Source organism: Meriones unguiculatus, chromosome 5 (genome assembly GCF_030254825.1).
Source record: "Meriones unguiculatus strain TT.TT164.6M chromosome 5, Bangor_MerUng_6.1, whole genome shotgun sequence".
In the NCBI taxonomy this organism is placed as follows: domain Eukaryota; kingdom Metazoa; phylum Chordata; class Mammalia; order Rodentia; family Muridae; genus Meriones; species Meriones unguiculatus.
Genome location: NC_083353.1, coordinates 17,045,725 through 17,062,361, shown reverse-complemented (window position 1 = coordinate 17,062,361; position 16,637 = coordinate 17,045,725). Strand labels below are relative to the sequence as shown.

The window sequence follows — 16,637 nt, the reverse complement described above, 5'->3', positions numbered from 1 at the left end:
CATTTGGATGGCCTTAACCATCGGTTGTTGTTTTTGCATGTGGGCTTTCTCATCAATCCTGTGGTACATGCTCTTCCAAGGCCAGGTCTAAGATTCTGTCAGAGATCATCTCTCTAAGCTTTTAAGCATAGTCCTGATGTTGGGGTAACTCTGGGAGAAAAAAAATTAGATCATCAGAAGATGCCTATGCTCTGTAATCACAGATTCTAGATTAGTATGTTTTAAGAGGGCCTTTGTAAGGTGATCTAGGAATTTTTGAGAAGTGTTTTCATTATTTTTCTAAATGTCCTCCTGGAGGTCTTCATACTTAATTGGCTTGAGGGCAGCCTTGAGGAGACCAACCCAGAGGCATGTCCTGAACTGATCTATAGCTAAAATGCCTTCTGAGGTATTATAATTCCATTGTGAATCCTGGTTGGGCACCATCTCAGTTAGGTGTGCTGTGTTTGTTTGGTGAACCTCATCTGTATGCATTCCAGCCTGTTCCCAAACTCGCCCGAGCTCCTCAGATAGTAAGTTGTTAGTAAGAATCATATATATATATATATATATATATATATATATATATATATATATAATGGAAGGTAAGATGATAAGATTGAGTAACATATTGAAATTAATGAGAGTGGCAGGATTAGAATTATAGGATCCCAGTCTCTTTCTTACTTGAGGGAATTCAGTTATTGAGAAGGGAATATAGACCCTTACCAAGCCATCCACACATTCTACCTCCAGTGATGGAAGAATTTCAGCTGGTTTACACTGAGTAGAAGAAGAGGGATTTGCTACAGACTGAGAGTTTGTAGAAGTGGGGCTAATAGCTGTTGGTGGGGTAAAAATGAGTGCCAAACAAGGACAATTAGGATGAACTTTTCCTGAGGAGAGAGGTGAGGATGCTGGAGGAGCCAACTAGGAAGAGGAAGAAATAGAAGAGGAGGGAGAACCTTGAGGAAGAGGCATAGGGGGTTGAGAAGAAACCAGAAGAGGAGGTTAAGGATGGAGAGAAAGAGGTTTGTCAGCAGTATCAAAAGTAGAGGACTCTTGAGGTTGAAACTTTATAGCTAGAAGAAGTTAAGTGGGAGAGCAGGAAGAATAAAGAGAAGGTTTAGAGCTGAGAAGAAAGAAATCTTGAACATAAGAAACTCCTTATATTTACTGGATCAATACCAGTAATTAAAAATATTTCCAAAGTGAGGGAAACAGCAGGCAACCTCAGAGCACTTAGCCTACCTGCCTTTCCAAAAAGGTCTCTTTAAAAGTTTCCAGGTTAATACAGGCACACAGTCAACAATGTGGAGAAACTCCCATGAACCTGCATGCTTCACTCACCATCCCAGACTGAACTGAGGACACCAAAACACCACAGACTGGGTCTCTATGTAGGGAGGAAACCCCACCATGAGGGAAACATCATGTCTGACCTCAGGACACCAAGCTCTAGAAAAGTTTCTGGGTTCCTGTAGGCTCTAGGCTCTAGCCTCCTGCTAAGGCATGAGTGCTGCACTCATCTACCACTGATAACTTCTTGGGTATTTGGGTACAGAGCTCCAACATCTGACCTGCAGATGTCTGGGATCCACAGGATCAAAACCTAGCTCCATTGTGAAACCTGTCTCAGTAGCCAAACTGACCAAACTACACCACTATTTGGCTCTTCAAGAGGGCTGTGCTCAGCAAAATCACTGTAAGTGAAGCAGCAGCTCACTAAATTCAGAGCAAGAAATCAAGTGGCAGAGCAGCTGTCTCCAGGACTTCACCTGGTGAGAGGAGAACCCACCTGACTACCAGCAACTACAGTTACCACTCAGGTACATACACGGGAGATGAGCTGTGGCAGTTTCTGAGAAGCACCAGCCATTTGGTGACCATACACAAAAAGCTGAGGAGGCCGCCTTGAGGAACAAGCATCTTCCAACCAAGGGGATTCTCCCCACTCCAGGATTCCAGCAGAGACAAGAAATTAACAGCCAACACCTGAGACAGCCAGATGAGTAGAAGCCAGCATAAAAACACAACCAACAAATGCAAAAGCAACAAGGCATCCCCAGAACATAGTTATCCAGGATCAAGTAGCCCTGGACACCCTATCATAAGTGAAATTCAAAAGATGACCTTACATCTATGCTTATGAAGAGAACAATGGAGGAAACACATAAAATGATTAAAGAAATAGAGGAAGATAATATCTAACAGATTATGGTCATCCCTAAAGAAATAGAGGACTATAAAGTCAAATAAATTAGGGTCATCCATAAATAAATACAGGAAGCTAAAGTCAAATAGATAAAAAAAATACAGGAAGATGCAGACAGTTTGTGGCCTTCAGAGAGGAAATCATTAAGATACAAAGGGAAGAAATCATGAAGATTAAGAACTTAGGGAATAAAACAGGAATAACAGAGGTAAGCATAACCAACAGAATAAAAGAGATGGAAGAAAGAATCTCAGGTTTGGAAGACACAATGGAAGAAATTGATGTATCCATCAAAGAAAATGTGAAATCTAAAAAAAATTCCTGACACAGACCATCCAAGAAATCCAAGACAACATGAGAAGACAAAATCCAAGAATAATAGGAATAGAGGAAATATAAGATTCCCTTTTCTAAGGCCCAGAAAATATTTTCAACAAAACCATAGAAGAAAATTTCTTAAATTTAAAGGAGAGACCTATAAGAATACAAGAGACCTACAGAACACCCAATAAATTAGACCAGAAAAGAAAATCCTCCTGCCACATAATAATCAAAACACTAATATACAGGATAAAGAAAAAATATTAAAAGCTGTAAGGAATAAATGCCAAGTAACATATAATGGCAAACACATCAGAATCACACCTGACTTCTCAAATGAGACTGTGAAAACCAGAAGGGCCTGGACGGATATCATGCAGAGCCTTAAGAGAACACTGATGTCATCCCAGGCTACTATACCCAGCAAAACTCTCAGTCCTCATAGATGGAGAAAGCAAGATATTTAACAACAAAACAAAATTAAACAATACCTACTCACAAATCTAGCATTACAGAAGACACTAGAAGGAGAAATACAACCTAAGAAAACTAACTACTTTCAAGAAAAGAAATAATTAACCTCACTACAGCAAAACAAAAGTAACCAAACACACTAACATGCTACCACAGCCAACATCAAAATCAATGGATCTGACAGTGACAGGTCATTAATCTCTTTCAACATCAGTGGACTCAATTCTCCAATAAAAAGACACAGACTAACAGAATGGATGCATAAACAAGATCCAACAATTTGTTGCACACAAGAAGCACAACTAATTCACAAAGATAGACATTACCTGAGAGTAATGGGCTGGAAGACAGCTTTCCAAGCAAATGGACTAAAGATGCAAGCATGAGTAGCCATTCTAAAATTAATAAAATAGACTTTCAACCAAAATTAACCAAAAGAAATGGGGAAGGTCACTTCATACTCATCAAAGGAAAATTCCACCAAGAAGACCTCACAATTCTGAATATCGATTCCCCAAGTATAAGGACACCCACATTTGAAAAAGAAACTTAATAAATAAAACTTAAAACACACATATATCCCTACTCATAAATAGTGGGAGACTTCAACACCCCACTCTCAACAAAGAACAGGTCAACAAAACAGAAGTTAAGCAAACAAAAAATGACTCTAACATAGGTCATGAATCAAATGGACCTCACAGACATCTTCAGAACTTTTCAGTCAAAGAAAAAATAATTTATTTTTTTTCTCAGCAGCTCATGGAACCTTCTCCAAAAAAGACCATAAAGTTTGTCACAAAGCCTCAACAAATACAAGCAGACTTATACAATCCCTTGTATCCTATCTCACCACCATGGTCTAAAGCTGGACTTCAATAACAACAGAAATAACAAAAAGTTACCCAAACATAGCAACGGAACAACTTGCTACTCAATGACAGCTGGGTCAGGGAAGAAATAAAGAAAGAAATTAGGGAGGTCCTAGAAATCAACGAAAATGAAGGCACAACTTACCCAAATTTATGGAACACTATGAAAGCAGTGCTAAGAGGATAGTTCATAGCACTAAGTGCTTTTAAGAAGAAATTTGAAACATTTCATTCAAGCTACATAACGGCTCACCTAAAAGACTTAGGAAAAAAAAAGAAGTAGACACTCCTAAGAGGAGTAGATGGCTGAAAATAATCAAACTTAAGGCTGAAATCAGTGAATTAGAAACAAATAAAACAATTCAAAGAATCAATTAAACCAAGAACTGGTTCTTTGAGAAAATCAACAAGATAGACATATCCTTGGCCAAATTAACTAAAAGACAGAGAGATACTATCCAAATCAACAAAATCAGAAGTGAAAAGGGGTACATAACAAAAGACACTGAGAAAATCTGAACAATTATTAGGTCTTACTTCAAAAGCCCATATGCCACGAAATTTGAAAATCTAAAAGAAATGGAAAATTTTCTTGATCTATTCCCCTTACCAAAGATGAATCAAAAACAGATATATAAAATATATAGTTCTTTGTCCCCTCAGGAAATATAAGCTGGCATCAAAGGTCTCCATTGCAAAAAAAATAAGTAAATAGTCCTATATCCACTAAGGAAATAGAAGTGGTCATCAAAACTATCCCATCCATAAAAATCCCAGGGCCAGATGGTTTCAGTGGAGAATTATACCAGACCTTCAAAGAAGAGCTAACACCAATACTCTTCAAACTACTCCACAAAAGAGAAACAGAAGGAACATTACCAAACTCAATCTGTGAAGCAACAGTCATCTTGGTATATAAACCTCACAAAGACCCAAGAAAGATAGAGAATTTCAAGCCAATCTCCCTTATAAACACTGATGCACAAATACTCAACAAAATACAAATAGAATTCAAGAACATATCAAAGATATTATCCACTATGACAAGTAGGATTCATCCCTGGTATTCAGGGATGGTCCAATAAATGGAAATCAGCCAAAGAAACAAACTGAAAGAAAAAAAAAAAGCACATAATAACCATAAGAAGCATTTGAGAAAATGCTACATTAGTTTATGTTTTAAATCCTAGAAAGATCAGGGATACAAGACACTTACCTAAACATAGTAAAGGCAATATAGAGCAAGCCTATAGCCAACATTAAACTGAAGGGAGAGAACTAAAATCAATAACAATGAAATTGAAGACAGGCCAGGCTGTTCAGTCTCCATATATCTTCAACATAGTTCTTGAAATCTAGCTTGAGTAAGAAAACAATGATAGGAGAATAAGGGGACTCAGTTTGGAAAGGAAAAAGTCAAAGTATCACTATTTGCAGATGGTGTGATAGTATACATGAGTGACCAAAAAAGTCTACCAGGGAACTCTTATTTCAAAATGTGGCAGGATATAAAATTAATGCAAAAAATTGCCACCCATCTGTATACAAAAGACAAATGTGCTGAGAAAGAAATTAGGGAAACAACAACTTTCACAATAGCCAAAAAGGATATAAAGTACCATGGTGTAACTCTAACCAAGAAAGTGAAAAGAGTTGTATGAAAAAAGTTCTAATCTCTGAAGAAAGAATTAAAAGAAGATATCAGAAAATGGAAAGATCTCCAATGTAATAGCATGTTTGGATTAACGTAGTAAAAATGCCCACTTTACCAAAAGCTATCTACACGTTCAATGCAATTCCCATCAAATTACCAACACAATTCTTTACAGACTTTAAAAGAAAAATTCTCAACTTCATATGGAATAACAAGAAATCCAAAATAGCTTGAATGATCCCCTACAATAAAAATCTTCTGGGGGAATCTCAATTCCTGATATCAAGCTATATGATAGAACAAGTGTAAAAAAAAAAAACTGCATGGCATTGGTGTAGAAACAGAATGGTGCATTATTGGAGTTATATAGAAGATCAAGAAATAAACCCATATATTTATGGATACCTGAGTTTTCACAAAGATGCCAAAACTTTACACAATGCAAAAAAAGACAACATCTTCAACAAATGGTGTTTGGCTAACTGGTTGTTTACATGTAGAAAAATTCAAATAGATCCATATTCTTCACCCTGCACAAAACTAAAGGCAAAGTAGATCAAAGATCTCCATGTCAAACTAGACAGACAAAATCTGTTAGGAAAAACAAAATGGGGAAGAGCCTTAAACTCATTGGCACAGGAGTCAACTTCCTGAAGAGAACACCAACAGCACAGGCTCTAAGATCAACAATCAATAAATGGGACATTGTGAAACTGAAAAGAGTCTGTACAGCAAAGGACAGTGTTGTCAGAACAAAATGACAGCCTACAGACTGGGAAAGGATCTTCACTGACTATATCTGGCAGGGGGCTAATATCCAGAATATATAAAGAAATTAAGAAGTTAAACAGCAACAAATCAAGAATCCAATTAAAAAATGGGGTATTGAGCTAAACAGAGAATTCTCAATGGAGGAATACTGAAATGCAGAGAAACACTTAAAGAAATGTTCAATGTCTTTAGTCATCAGGAAAATGCAAATCAAAATGACCCTCAAATTTCCCCTTACACCCATCAGAAAGGCTAAGATCAAAAACTCAAATGACAAAACATGCTAGAGAGGATGTGGAGAAAGCTAAAGTCTCCTCCATTGTTGGTGGGAATGTAAACTTGTACAACTTTGGAAATCAATCTGGGTCATTCTCAAACAATTACGAGTAGTGTTATCTCAAGATCCAGCTATACCACTCCTAGGCAGTATGCAACAAGGACATTTGTTCAACCATGTTTGTATCTGCTTTTTTAGTAATAGCCAGATGCCGGAAACAACTCAGATGTCCCTCAAAGGAGGAATGGATATAGAAATTGTGGTACATTTATTCAATAAAATACTAATCAGCATTAAAAATAAGGAAATTATGATATTTGCATGCAAATGTTGAGATCTATAAAAGACCATCCTGAGTGAAGTATCTCAGAAGCAGAAAGACACATGTGGTATATATTCACTTATAAGTTGATATAAGACATATCACCTAGGATAAACATACTAAAATCTGTACACACGAAGAAGCTAAGCAAGAAGGAGGACTGTGGGTAAGATGCTCAATCTTCATTCAGAAAGGCAAATGGGACAGATATTGGAAGAGTGAGAAAACGAAACAGGACATGAGCTTACAACAGAGGGCCTCTGAAAGACTCAATCTAGCAAGGTATCAAAACATATGCTGAGACTCATAGCCAAAGTTTGGGCAGAGTGCAGGGAATCTTATGAAAGAATGGGGAGATAAAACGACCAACAAAACCATAAAATCTGAGCCCTGTGTGCCCTAAAAAGAATGATACACCAACCAAGGACAATGCATACAGAGGACCTAAAACCCTGCCTCAGATGTAGCTCATAGGCTCATTCTCCAAGTGGAGTTCCCTAGTAAAGGTAGCAGGGAATTTCTCTGGCATGAACTAGGTGGCAGGCTCTCTGCTTACTTTCCCTGGAGGGTACAGGCTTGCCAATCCACAGAGGAAGACAAAGCAAACAATCCTGATTAGATGTTATTGTCTAAGGTCAGATAGAGGAGAAGAACCTCCCCCATCAGTGGATTAGGGGAGAAGTATAGAAGGAGCAAAAGGAGGTAGGAAGGGTGGAATTGGGAGGAGACAAGGGGGGGCACATTTGGGATACAATTAAATAAATTGTAAGAAATGATAAGAATAAAGAAGAGGAAAACAAGAGAGAAGCCAAGAATATATTCTGTGGAAATTCTAAGAATTTAATTCATTAATTTAAATTCATTAATTTAAACCTGTGACCAGAGCAGCTTTAATCTCACAACAAAGGTAAACCCATCAGAAACTAACAAGTATTTTCCCCACAACTTCATGGAATTGAAAGAGGGCTCTAAAATGAGAGAATGGAACAAAGTAGATTTCTTCATGAAATCATCCCTGTAGATCAACCCTGGCTAGCATGTTTAATTCCAGAAATTCATCTTCTATGGTAATTTAGAAATTAATAGTATTTAAACTGGGTTTTGATGGTCTTGCCTGCACGGTAACTAGATTAAAAAAAATCACTCCAGAAGAAGGCACACAGCCTTTTTTAAATCAAGCAATAATTTTTTCTACTTTTTTAAAAAAATATTTATTTTATTCACAATTTATTCATTATGTATCCAGATTGAAGTCCCCTCCCTAAACTTCCTCATTCCCACCATCTACCCTCAACCCTTCCCCTAGTCCACTGAAAGGGGGAGTGCTCCACTATTGCCTTCTGCACATAGCTGGTTAATTCTCATCAGGACTGCATAGATATTCTTACTCTGTGGCCTTGCAAGGCTGTATCATCAGGGGTAAGTAATCAGAAAGCAGTCAGCTGAGTTCATGATAGAGGCAGCCCCTGCTCCCCTCACTCAGAGATCCACATGGACTTGTATAAAAAAAATCATTTCTCTGAAGAAAGAAATAAAAGAAGATAATCAGAAAATGAAAATATCTTCCATGCTCATAGTTCGGAAGGATTAACTTAGTAAAAATGGCATACCAAAACCTACCTATGGATTCAAGTCAATTCCCATCATATTACTAATACAATTCTTTACAGATCTTGAAAGAAAAATTCTCAACATTATATGGAATAACAAGGAACCAGAACAGCTAAAACAATCCTGTACAGTAAAAGAACTCCTGGAGGTATCTCCATCCCTGATCTCAAGCTGTACACTAGACATCAGTAATAAAAACTGCATGGTACTGGCATAGAAACAGACTGGTGGATCAACAGAATTGAATAGAAACTACAGAAATAAACCCACACACTTATGAACACCTGATATTTGACAAAGATTTCAAAACCATACGATGGAAAAAAAATATACCATCTTAAACAAATAGTGCTGGACTAAGTGGAAGTCTACATATAGAAAAATGCAAATAGACCCATATATATCACTCTGCACAAAATTAAAGTTCAAGTGTATCAAAGACCTCAACATAAAACCAGGCACACTAAATCTTTTCTAAGAAAAAGTGTGGAAGAGCCTCGAACTCATTGGCACAGGAGACAATTTCCTGATCAGAACATCAAGCAATAATTTTATAAAGACCAGTAGATCACAACTTCAGAGAATGTTGCCATCAAAGAAAAAAAAGTGTTAGAGTATGAACAAAAATGAATAACATAGCAGAAATAAAAAACCTTGAAATTTTCATATCATCTAATAATGAAAAATATATATAAGAAGTAAATTATAGACAGAGTATCACATAAAAAGTACAAGAAACAGAAAATATAAAAAGTGTCATTACAAGGAGTGGATATTCACATGGGTACACCCAGAGCTGAGGAGACAGCAGAAGGAAGACTTTGAGTTTTGGTCCAGCTTTGGGTGCAAAGCAAGTTCTAGTCCAGAGAGATCTATGCAGAGACACAACCACTCAAAATTGTGCCCCGCTTTTTGTTAAGGAGGGGAGCCCATGTCCATTTCCCCTTCTCACCACTGAGGTACAATCTAGCCTAGACCTGTACTAGACCTTTGTATAATACCACAGTCTCTGTGAGTTTATATGTGCATTGGTCCTGCTGGGTCTGGAAGACACTGTTTCCTTGATGTCATCTATCAGTTCTGGCTCTCCAAATCTATCTGTTTCCTCTTCTGCAGAATTTCCTGAGCCCGCTGTGGAAGGGTTTAATGAAGACACTCCATTTAGGACAGAATTCTCCAAGGTCTCTCAGTTGATTCAATTTGTCTACATGTAAGTCTCTATATTAGTTCCCATTTACTGCAGGAAGTATCTTCTCTGGCGAGGGATGAGTGAGAATCTAATCTATGGGTAGAAAAGAATGTCATTGGGAGTCATTTCCTTACTATGTCCCTTCAGCAAACCTATACAATTTTGGTTTCTCCTAGGTCCACGGCCTATCTAGTCTCAAGTTTTGGGGCACTGAACAGTCTCTGGCATGGGCTCCATCTCATGAAGTGAGCCTTAAATCCAATTAGAATGTAATTGCTTAGTTCCAAAATCATTCTAAGATCACAGGGTTTATAATAGCATTGGTGATTACTTTTCTCCTCTGATGGAATGCAGAGTATCTTTCACTACAATAAACAGTAGTCACAAGGGGTAAAGGCTCTCGTTAGAAACCAGTACAATTACTCCCTGTTCAACAAGATTATGTGGTAAAGAAATAGGAAGGTAAGAAAGGAAACAGACGCTTCTTATTATATATACATACATAAAAAAAATCTTAATGGAATCAAAATAACAACAGAGACAAAACCTCAACTAGACCTCTTTCTCTTCCAAGTGAAACCTCCATTGACAAGTATGGGTTACAACCAAATGAGTTGTTGGTTACAGGATCCCCATGGGAACCTCCAAATAACTCTGGCTATTGTCATCCAATAATTAAGGGTAAGCTACTTTTGCAAATAAGTCTTGCTTCATGTTAGTACAGACTGAGGGGAGCCATGGCTTTGAGTACCTCCCCTTCCACACACACACACACACACACACACACACACACACACACACACACGTAACCTTGTTCTTTTGGCACTGTCATCATTTATTATGGTGGAAAAGGCACACAATCTACTCATACAGAGCTTTAACCTAAAATGAAAACCTCTTTACTTATACGGTTTAACTGATATCATGACTTTGGAACATAATAGAAAATGTTCTGAACTTGTGTGAAAGAAATAATAACAGATCAACAAATTACAGATGAGCTAATTCCTTGTGTAAACACAGTTTCATCCATGCAAAGCCTTAAAAGTGCCTTCAGCTACAGCATCTTCAGCCTGACAATATGGAAGGAAAAAAAAAGACACATTGTCCATTCTCTTTTAAATCAATAGATATGAGTGAAGGTAATAAAAGTTCCAGGATATCAAAATCATGTGTTCTTCTGATGAGTAATGTTTTTAGATGATTTTTGTTGTTTTCAGATGATTTTCTTTTTGACAGAGAGATAGAAACCAAAGCATGCAAAAAAATCACTTCATCTGAATAGCTAATAAAAAGGAATCATAAAGGCAACTATAAATAATGGCAAAACTATGCAGACAAAGCAAGCAGTATATGCTTTTGAAGGAACTGCACACTGTTACAGCCCCTGGGGACATCAATGTGGAGGATGTTTAAGAAACACATAACTACCATATAATACGTCTAATCCTGCACTAAGAATGTTCTTGAACAAATATAAACCAGAACAAAATAGATATATCCTCATATCTATTTTTATTGTTGCACTATTTACAGTAGTCTGAACTAAATCAACAAAGTATATATCAACAATTGAGTAGATAATAAATGGAGATGCACATGTGCAAAAAAAACATACTCAGAGATAATTAAAATAGAAATCACATAATGTGTTAAAATTTTCTGGCTCAATATATAGATTTCTTTCAGAAAAAGCTCATTGCACATTTGAATTAGAACTTATTTTTCTTTATTTGGGGATAGAGTTCAGCCACCTTCTCCTGGACAAGGCTGATTAGTAGTAATCTTGAAATCTTCCACATCCTTGATGACTTTCTTAATGCATGCTTCATCAGTGAGTGTGAAATCCGTTGGACAGGAATGATCAGGCTTCTACTCATGAGTCATTGAGTCAGGAATTTAATCAGAGTTGCAGTCTTTAACTAAGTCTCAAGGGAGACTCTATAAGAAAATAAAAAGAAAAAGAAAAACAAAGCAAAAAGGTTTGCACTAACATCCTTACTGGTCTAACAAGAAGATTTTCTTGATTGTGCAGATGAGAATGCAGCCATGACAATACCTTGAATGTGACCCTATTAGAAACTGAGAAAAGAATCCAGACATACCCCATTATTGTATCAGGACATATTTGACGTTCTAGTCTTTTCTATGGTGGTTTATTTGTTTTAAAGTGTGAACTAAAAGTGTGGGTTATATTTTAACTCATTTCATATATTGCTTTATTTATCATTTTTGTTTATCATTGGTTTATATTCCAGTTTGCTTTGACCCCGATCTCTTTGTAGAATTACATCTGTCCCTTGACTCTCAGAATGTGTATATAATTACTAGTTGGTGTGTTTCTTGAGAAAACAAAAAATTGGGTACATTTTTTTTTAGCCTTGTCCAACAGTATGTGCATTTGTATGTTTGAGTTGGGCACACAAAGATCATTAAAAAATAATTTCTTATAATTTTTAGTTTCTATAAGTTGGTGGAGTCTTGATGGACTACATTGTTATTTGTTTGTTTCTTTTTCCCCTTAATCCTCAAATATATGGAATTTTCTGTCTTGCGGGGTTGGAGAAGATACTAATATATTCTTTCTTGCTAACATTGTCCATCTAGTTCTCTCATGACATCAACATTTTTCTGTGCTCTCACAATTCACACACCACTTCTTTTTTCTATACCTATAGTATTCTTTATTATCTTCTGAAGTACTGTCTTCATGGTCACGGTCATTTCCTAACTGTGATTTTTCTGGTAATATCCTAATTACTTCTTCAATTGAAACTTGAATTTTTCTGGGCAGAGGTAACTTATTTGGCAATTACCTATCAGGATCTACCATCAGGCACTACGAAAAAATGGAAGAAAGGGAAAAGGATGGTAGGAAGGAAGGAATAAAGGAAAGAAGGAAGGAAAAAGAAAAACACTCTATTATCTAGGAAAAGAAAGATGTGCATTCTTTCCTAGAGCCTAAAATTGAAAAAAGGATTTTCATCTTCATCACTATGTTGGATATTAGGATTCTAACACTGTAAGAAGATAAGTCTCTTAATTTCAAGCAGCAGAGTTTGTAGTAATATGATACAGAAGGAATACAAAGATAATATGTAGTCCTTTTTGGTATCTTCGTATAAAGGTTTTTCATACCAAAAGACAACAGTATGATTGGATCCATAATTTTGTAAGGGGCTGTGCAAACTTTTTCATCATGTTTACAGACACAGCTGCTATCACGCTGAAGGGGGAAGTGTCCAGGGCCAGGGCTGTTTGTGCTGCAGGCACCTGGTGAGACTCTCAAGGAGGTTTGTGTTGGAGGCTGAAGCACTGTGGGAGGATAGCTGTAACCCTGCTGACAGTAATAAACTGCCAGGTCTTCAGCCTGCACACTGCTGATGCTAAGAGTGAAATCCGTCCCAGATCCACTGCCTGTGAAGCGATCGGAGACCCCAGTATCCCTAGTGGATGCATAATAGATCAGCCATTTAGGGGATTGCCCTGGTTTCTGCTGGTACCAGAACAAGTAGTTTTGGTTGCTGCTGTGTAAAAGGCTCTGACTGGACCTGCACCTGATGGAGACTTTCTCTCCCTCTGACATAGCCAGGGAGGATGGAGACTGAGTCATCACAATGTCTGCACTGGCACCTGCAATCAGAAATACACAATGAACATGCATATAGACCAAAACTCAGATTGTAAAAACATGTGAAATTTGTATTTAATATATTTGTACTCTAATTTTGTCAGAGTGTTATTATTTAATAATACTCTGGCACCTTCTCCAAATTTCTTATTATAAATAGGTGACTCTGCAAAGATTATAAATAATATTTTTAATTTCTCACCAGACACCCAAAGCAGCAGGTATATGAGGACCTGTGTCAGTGACTTCATCTTGCTCCCCCTGCTGTCTGATGCAGTTCAGTTGTCACTGCAAAGGCTCGATTATAAATTCTCAGCAGCTGGGCTTGACTGCAGAATGCCCATGCAAAACAGTCAGCAAATGCATAAGCAAATGCCTGTGCAGTGTCTGTGAATGTAGCTGGTGTCAATCAACAGTCAAAAATACTATTACAGGAAGCATGAGCAATCACTGAAAAAGATTGCCTTACAGCTCTTAAACAGAAAAGTACTAGGTGCTCTAACAGCAGACCTCGGTTAAAATCAGAGACATATTTAAATCAATTGACTTCTTTAGAAACATATGTAGAGCTATCTCAGATTGATAGTTTTTTGGGAAATGATAGGGTATGTTCACAAAATCACAACAACAACAACAAAAGTAACAGAGTAAGAAAGCATGTCATAAGAGAAAGAGAGGGTAGAGGGTGAAAAAAGATGAAAGGAAAAAAAAAGGATTGAGAATATCTGTGTTCAGTGTGACACATTTCTAAAGCCTCTCCAAAATGGAGAAATAGAACAGGGACTCAGAAATTTGGCCTTTAGTTTCTTAGATAAACTAGGGACTAAAATGTAAATACTAGCCCAGAATTCACTCTGTGGATATCTTGGCAGACATTAATTTAAGACTGAGATCAGAGAAACTTTATTCTCAAAGCAAAGGATACCCAGGAAAAACTAATAAGTATCCTCCTCACAACTTGAGGAAATTGAAAGAGGTGTCTAAGTCTGGAGAAATGATTGCAGAAAAAAATAGATTTTTTTCATGAACTCATTTCTATAGACCAACACTGCCATGAGATTTCAATCAAGAAATACAAATGCTTGTGAAATTTAGAAATCAGCAGTATTGAAACTGGATTAAGATAGTAAGTTTCTCCAGAAAGGGGTACAGCCATCGTAATCTACTTAATGATTTTATAGAAAACAATAGAACACTATGTCAGCGATTGTTGGCATCCAAAGTGTGTAAAAATGTTTGCCTTAGTATAAAAAAGATAAAAGAAACCTCAGAAGCTGCCAGGAGCTCTTATTGTTGAACTCTGAAAGTATATATAAAAAGTAAATTGTAAAGCCAGAATCATGTGTATAGTATAATAGAAAAATAAATAAATGAAATATCATGGCAAGGAGTAGAGGTTCACATCTGTACTCCCAGAACTGGGGTGACAAAAGCAGGAGACTTATGAGTTTGAGGACATCCTGGGGAAAATAACAACTTCTGGGCCAATCTAATCTATACATAGAGACAATATCTCAAAAATGTGTATCATTAATCACCTGATTATAAGGCAGCTCCTGGCATTATCAACCAATGCAAATTATTTATCTGATGTTAATGTGTTGTTGTTATTAATATTTACTATTGATATATTTATATTAACTTTTATTAGTTACAATTTATTCACCATGGAGCCCCCCTGTAGCTCCCTCCCTTCTCCCCTCCCAATCCAAGCCTCTCTTCCTCTTCTCCATGCATGCCCCTCCCCGAGTCCACTGTTATATGAGGTCCAATGCCCCTTCCTTCTGATCTTAGTCTATCAGGTCTCATCAGGAGTGGCTACATTGTCTTCTTCTGTGTCCTGGTAAGGCTGCTCCCCCCATAGGGGAAGGTGATAAAAGAGCATGCCAATCAGTTTATTTTAAGACAGTCTCTCTTCCCATTACTATGGAACCCACTTGGACACTGAACTGCCATGTGCTACATCTGTGCAGCGGTTCTAGGTTATCTCCATGAATGTTCCTTGGTCAGAGTATCAATCTCAGAAAAGACGCCTGTGAATAGTTTATTTGGTTCCGATGCTCTCCTTGCATAGCTCCTGTCATCTCCAGATGTTACTATTACCAACTTCTTTCATAAGCTTCCCTGCACTCTTCCCAATAGTTGGCCATAAGTCTCAGCATCTGCTTTGATGTTCTGCAGGGTAAAGCTTCTCAGAGGCCCTCTCTGGCAGTTTCTCGTCTTGTTCCCTGTTTTGTCCCTCCTCCGATGTCCATCCTCTTTGCCTTTCTGAGTGTGGATTGAGCAACTTAGCCAGAGTCCTCCTTGATTAGTTTCTTAAGTGTACAGATTTTAGTATGTTTATCCTATATTATATGTCTAATATCCACTTAGGAGTGAGTATATACCCTGTGTGTCTTTCTGCTTCTGTGATACCTCACTCAGAATGATCTTTTCCATTTCCCACCATTTACCTGCCAATTTCAAGTTCTCCTTGTTATTTATTGCTGAGTAATATTCCATTGTGTAGACATACTGGAATTTCTGAATCTGTTCTCCAGTTGAGGAGATCTTTGTTGTTTCCAGGTTCTGGCTATTACACATAAAGCTGCTACAAACATGGTTTAGCAAATATCCTTGTTGTGTACTTGAGCATCTTTTGGATATATGCCTAGGAGTGATATAGCTGGATCTTCATGATTCTGGATCAACATTTTTCTACATGTAAACATCCAGTTATAACAGCACCATTTGTTGAAGATGCTATTTTTCCATTGTATGGTTTTGGCATCTTTGTCAAATATCAGGTGTCCATTATTGTGTGGTTTTATTTCTGGGCTGAAGCTCTGTGCCCTAGTATCCAAGCAGTAATCTGTGATGGGTGATCACCATTCTCACGTGTGAAGCCAGAGTCTAGAGTCTGGAACTCCCAGCCTCTGGAGTTTTGGTGCCCACAGTTCAGCCTGGGAAGGTGATCAGGACACTCAAGCATGTGGTTTTGGTCTGGCAACCAAGTTCCTGTGCTACCCAGGAACTCTTCTGGGTTCTGGCTGGGCGACCTGAGAGTGGAACAAAATGATTCTCACATCATGTTGTTTCCTCTCCCCTGGGAAACACATTTACGGGTGTTTTAGGGCTCAGAGTTCAGACTTTGTCACTGTAATGATACCTGCTCCTCAGACACAGTGTACTCCTGGCTCTGATATCTTGGATTCCGCTGCAGCAGTTATTTCTAAACCTGTTGTATACCAAAATCACTGCACAGAGACTAGGATTTAATCTAGAGTACAATGCTCAGCAATAGTTACTCCATATTAAACCTCCAATCCTGCATAATTTTCT

General features: G+C 37.6%; 1 gene segment (V, D, J or C); it reads right to left on the bottom strand.

Moving 5' to 3' along the window:
* Positions 1–11,614: 11,614 nt before the first annotated feature.
* LOC110543002 (immunoglobulin kappa variable 4-1-like) lies at positions 11,615–13,575 on the bottom strand. The segment is given in 3 exon segments: positions 11,615–11,626; positions 13,002–13,318; positions 13,519–13,575. Coding segments are annotated over 3 exon segments (378 nt in total).
* Between the last annotated feature and the right edge of the window lie 3,062 nt (positions 13,576–16,637).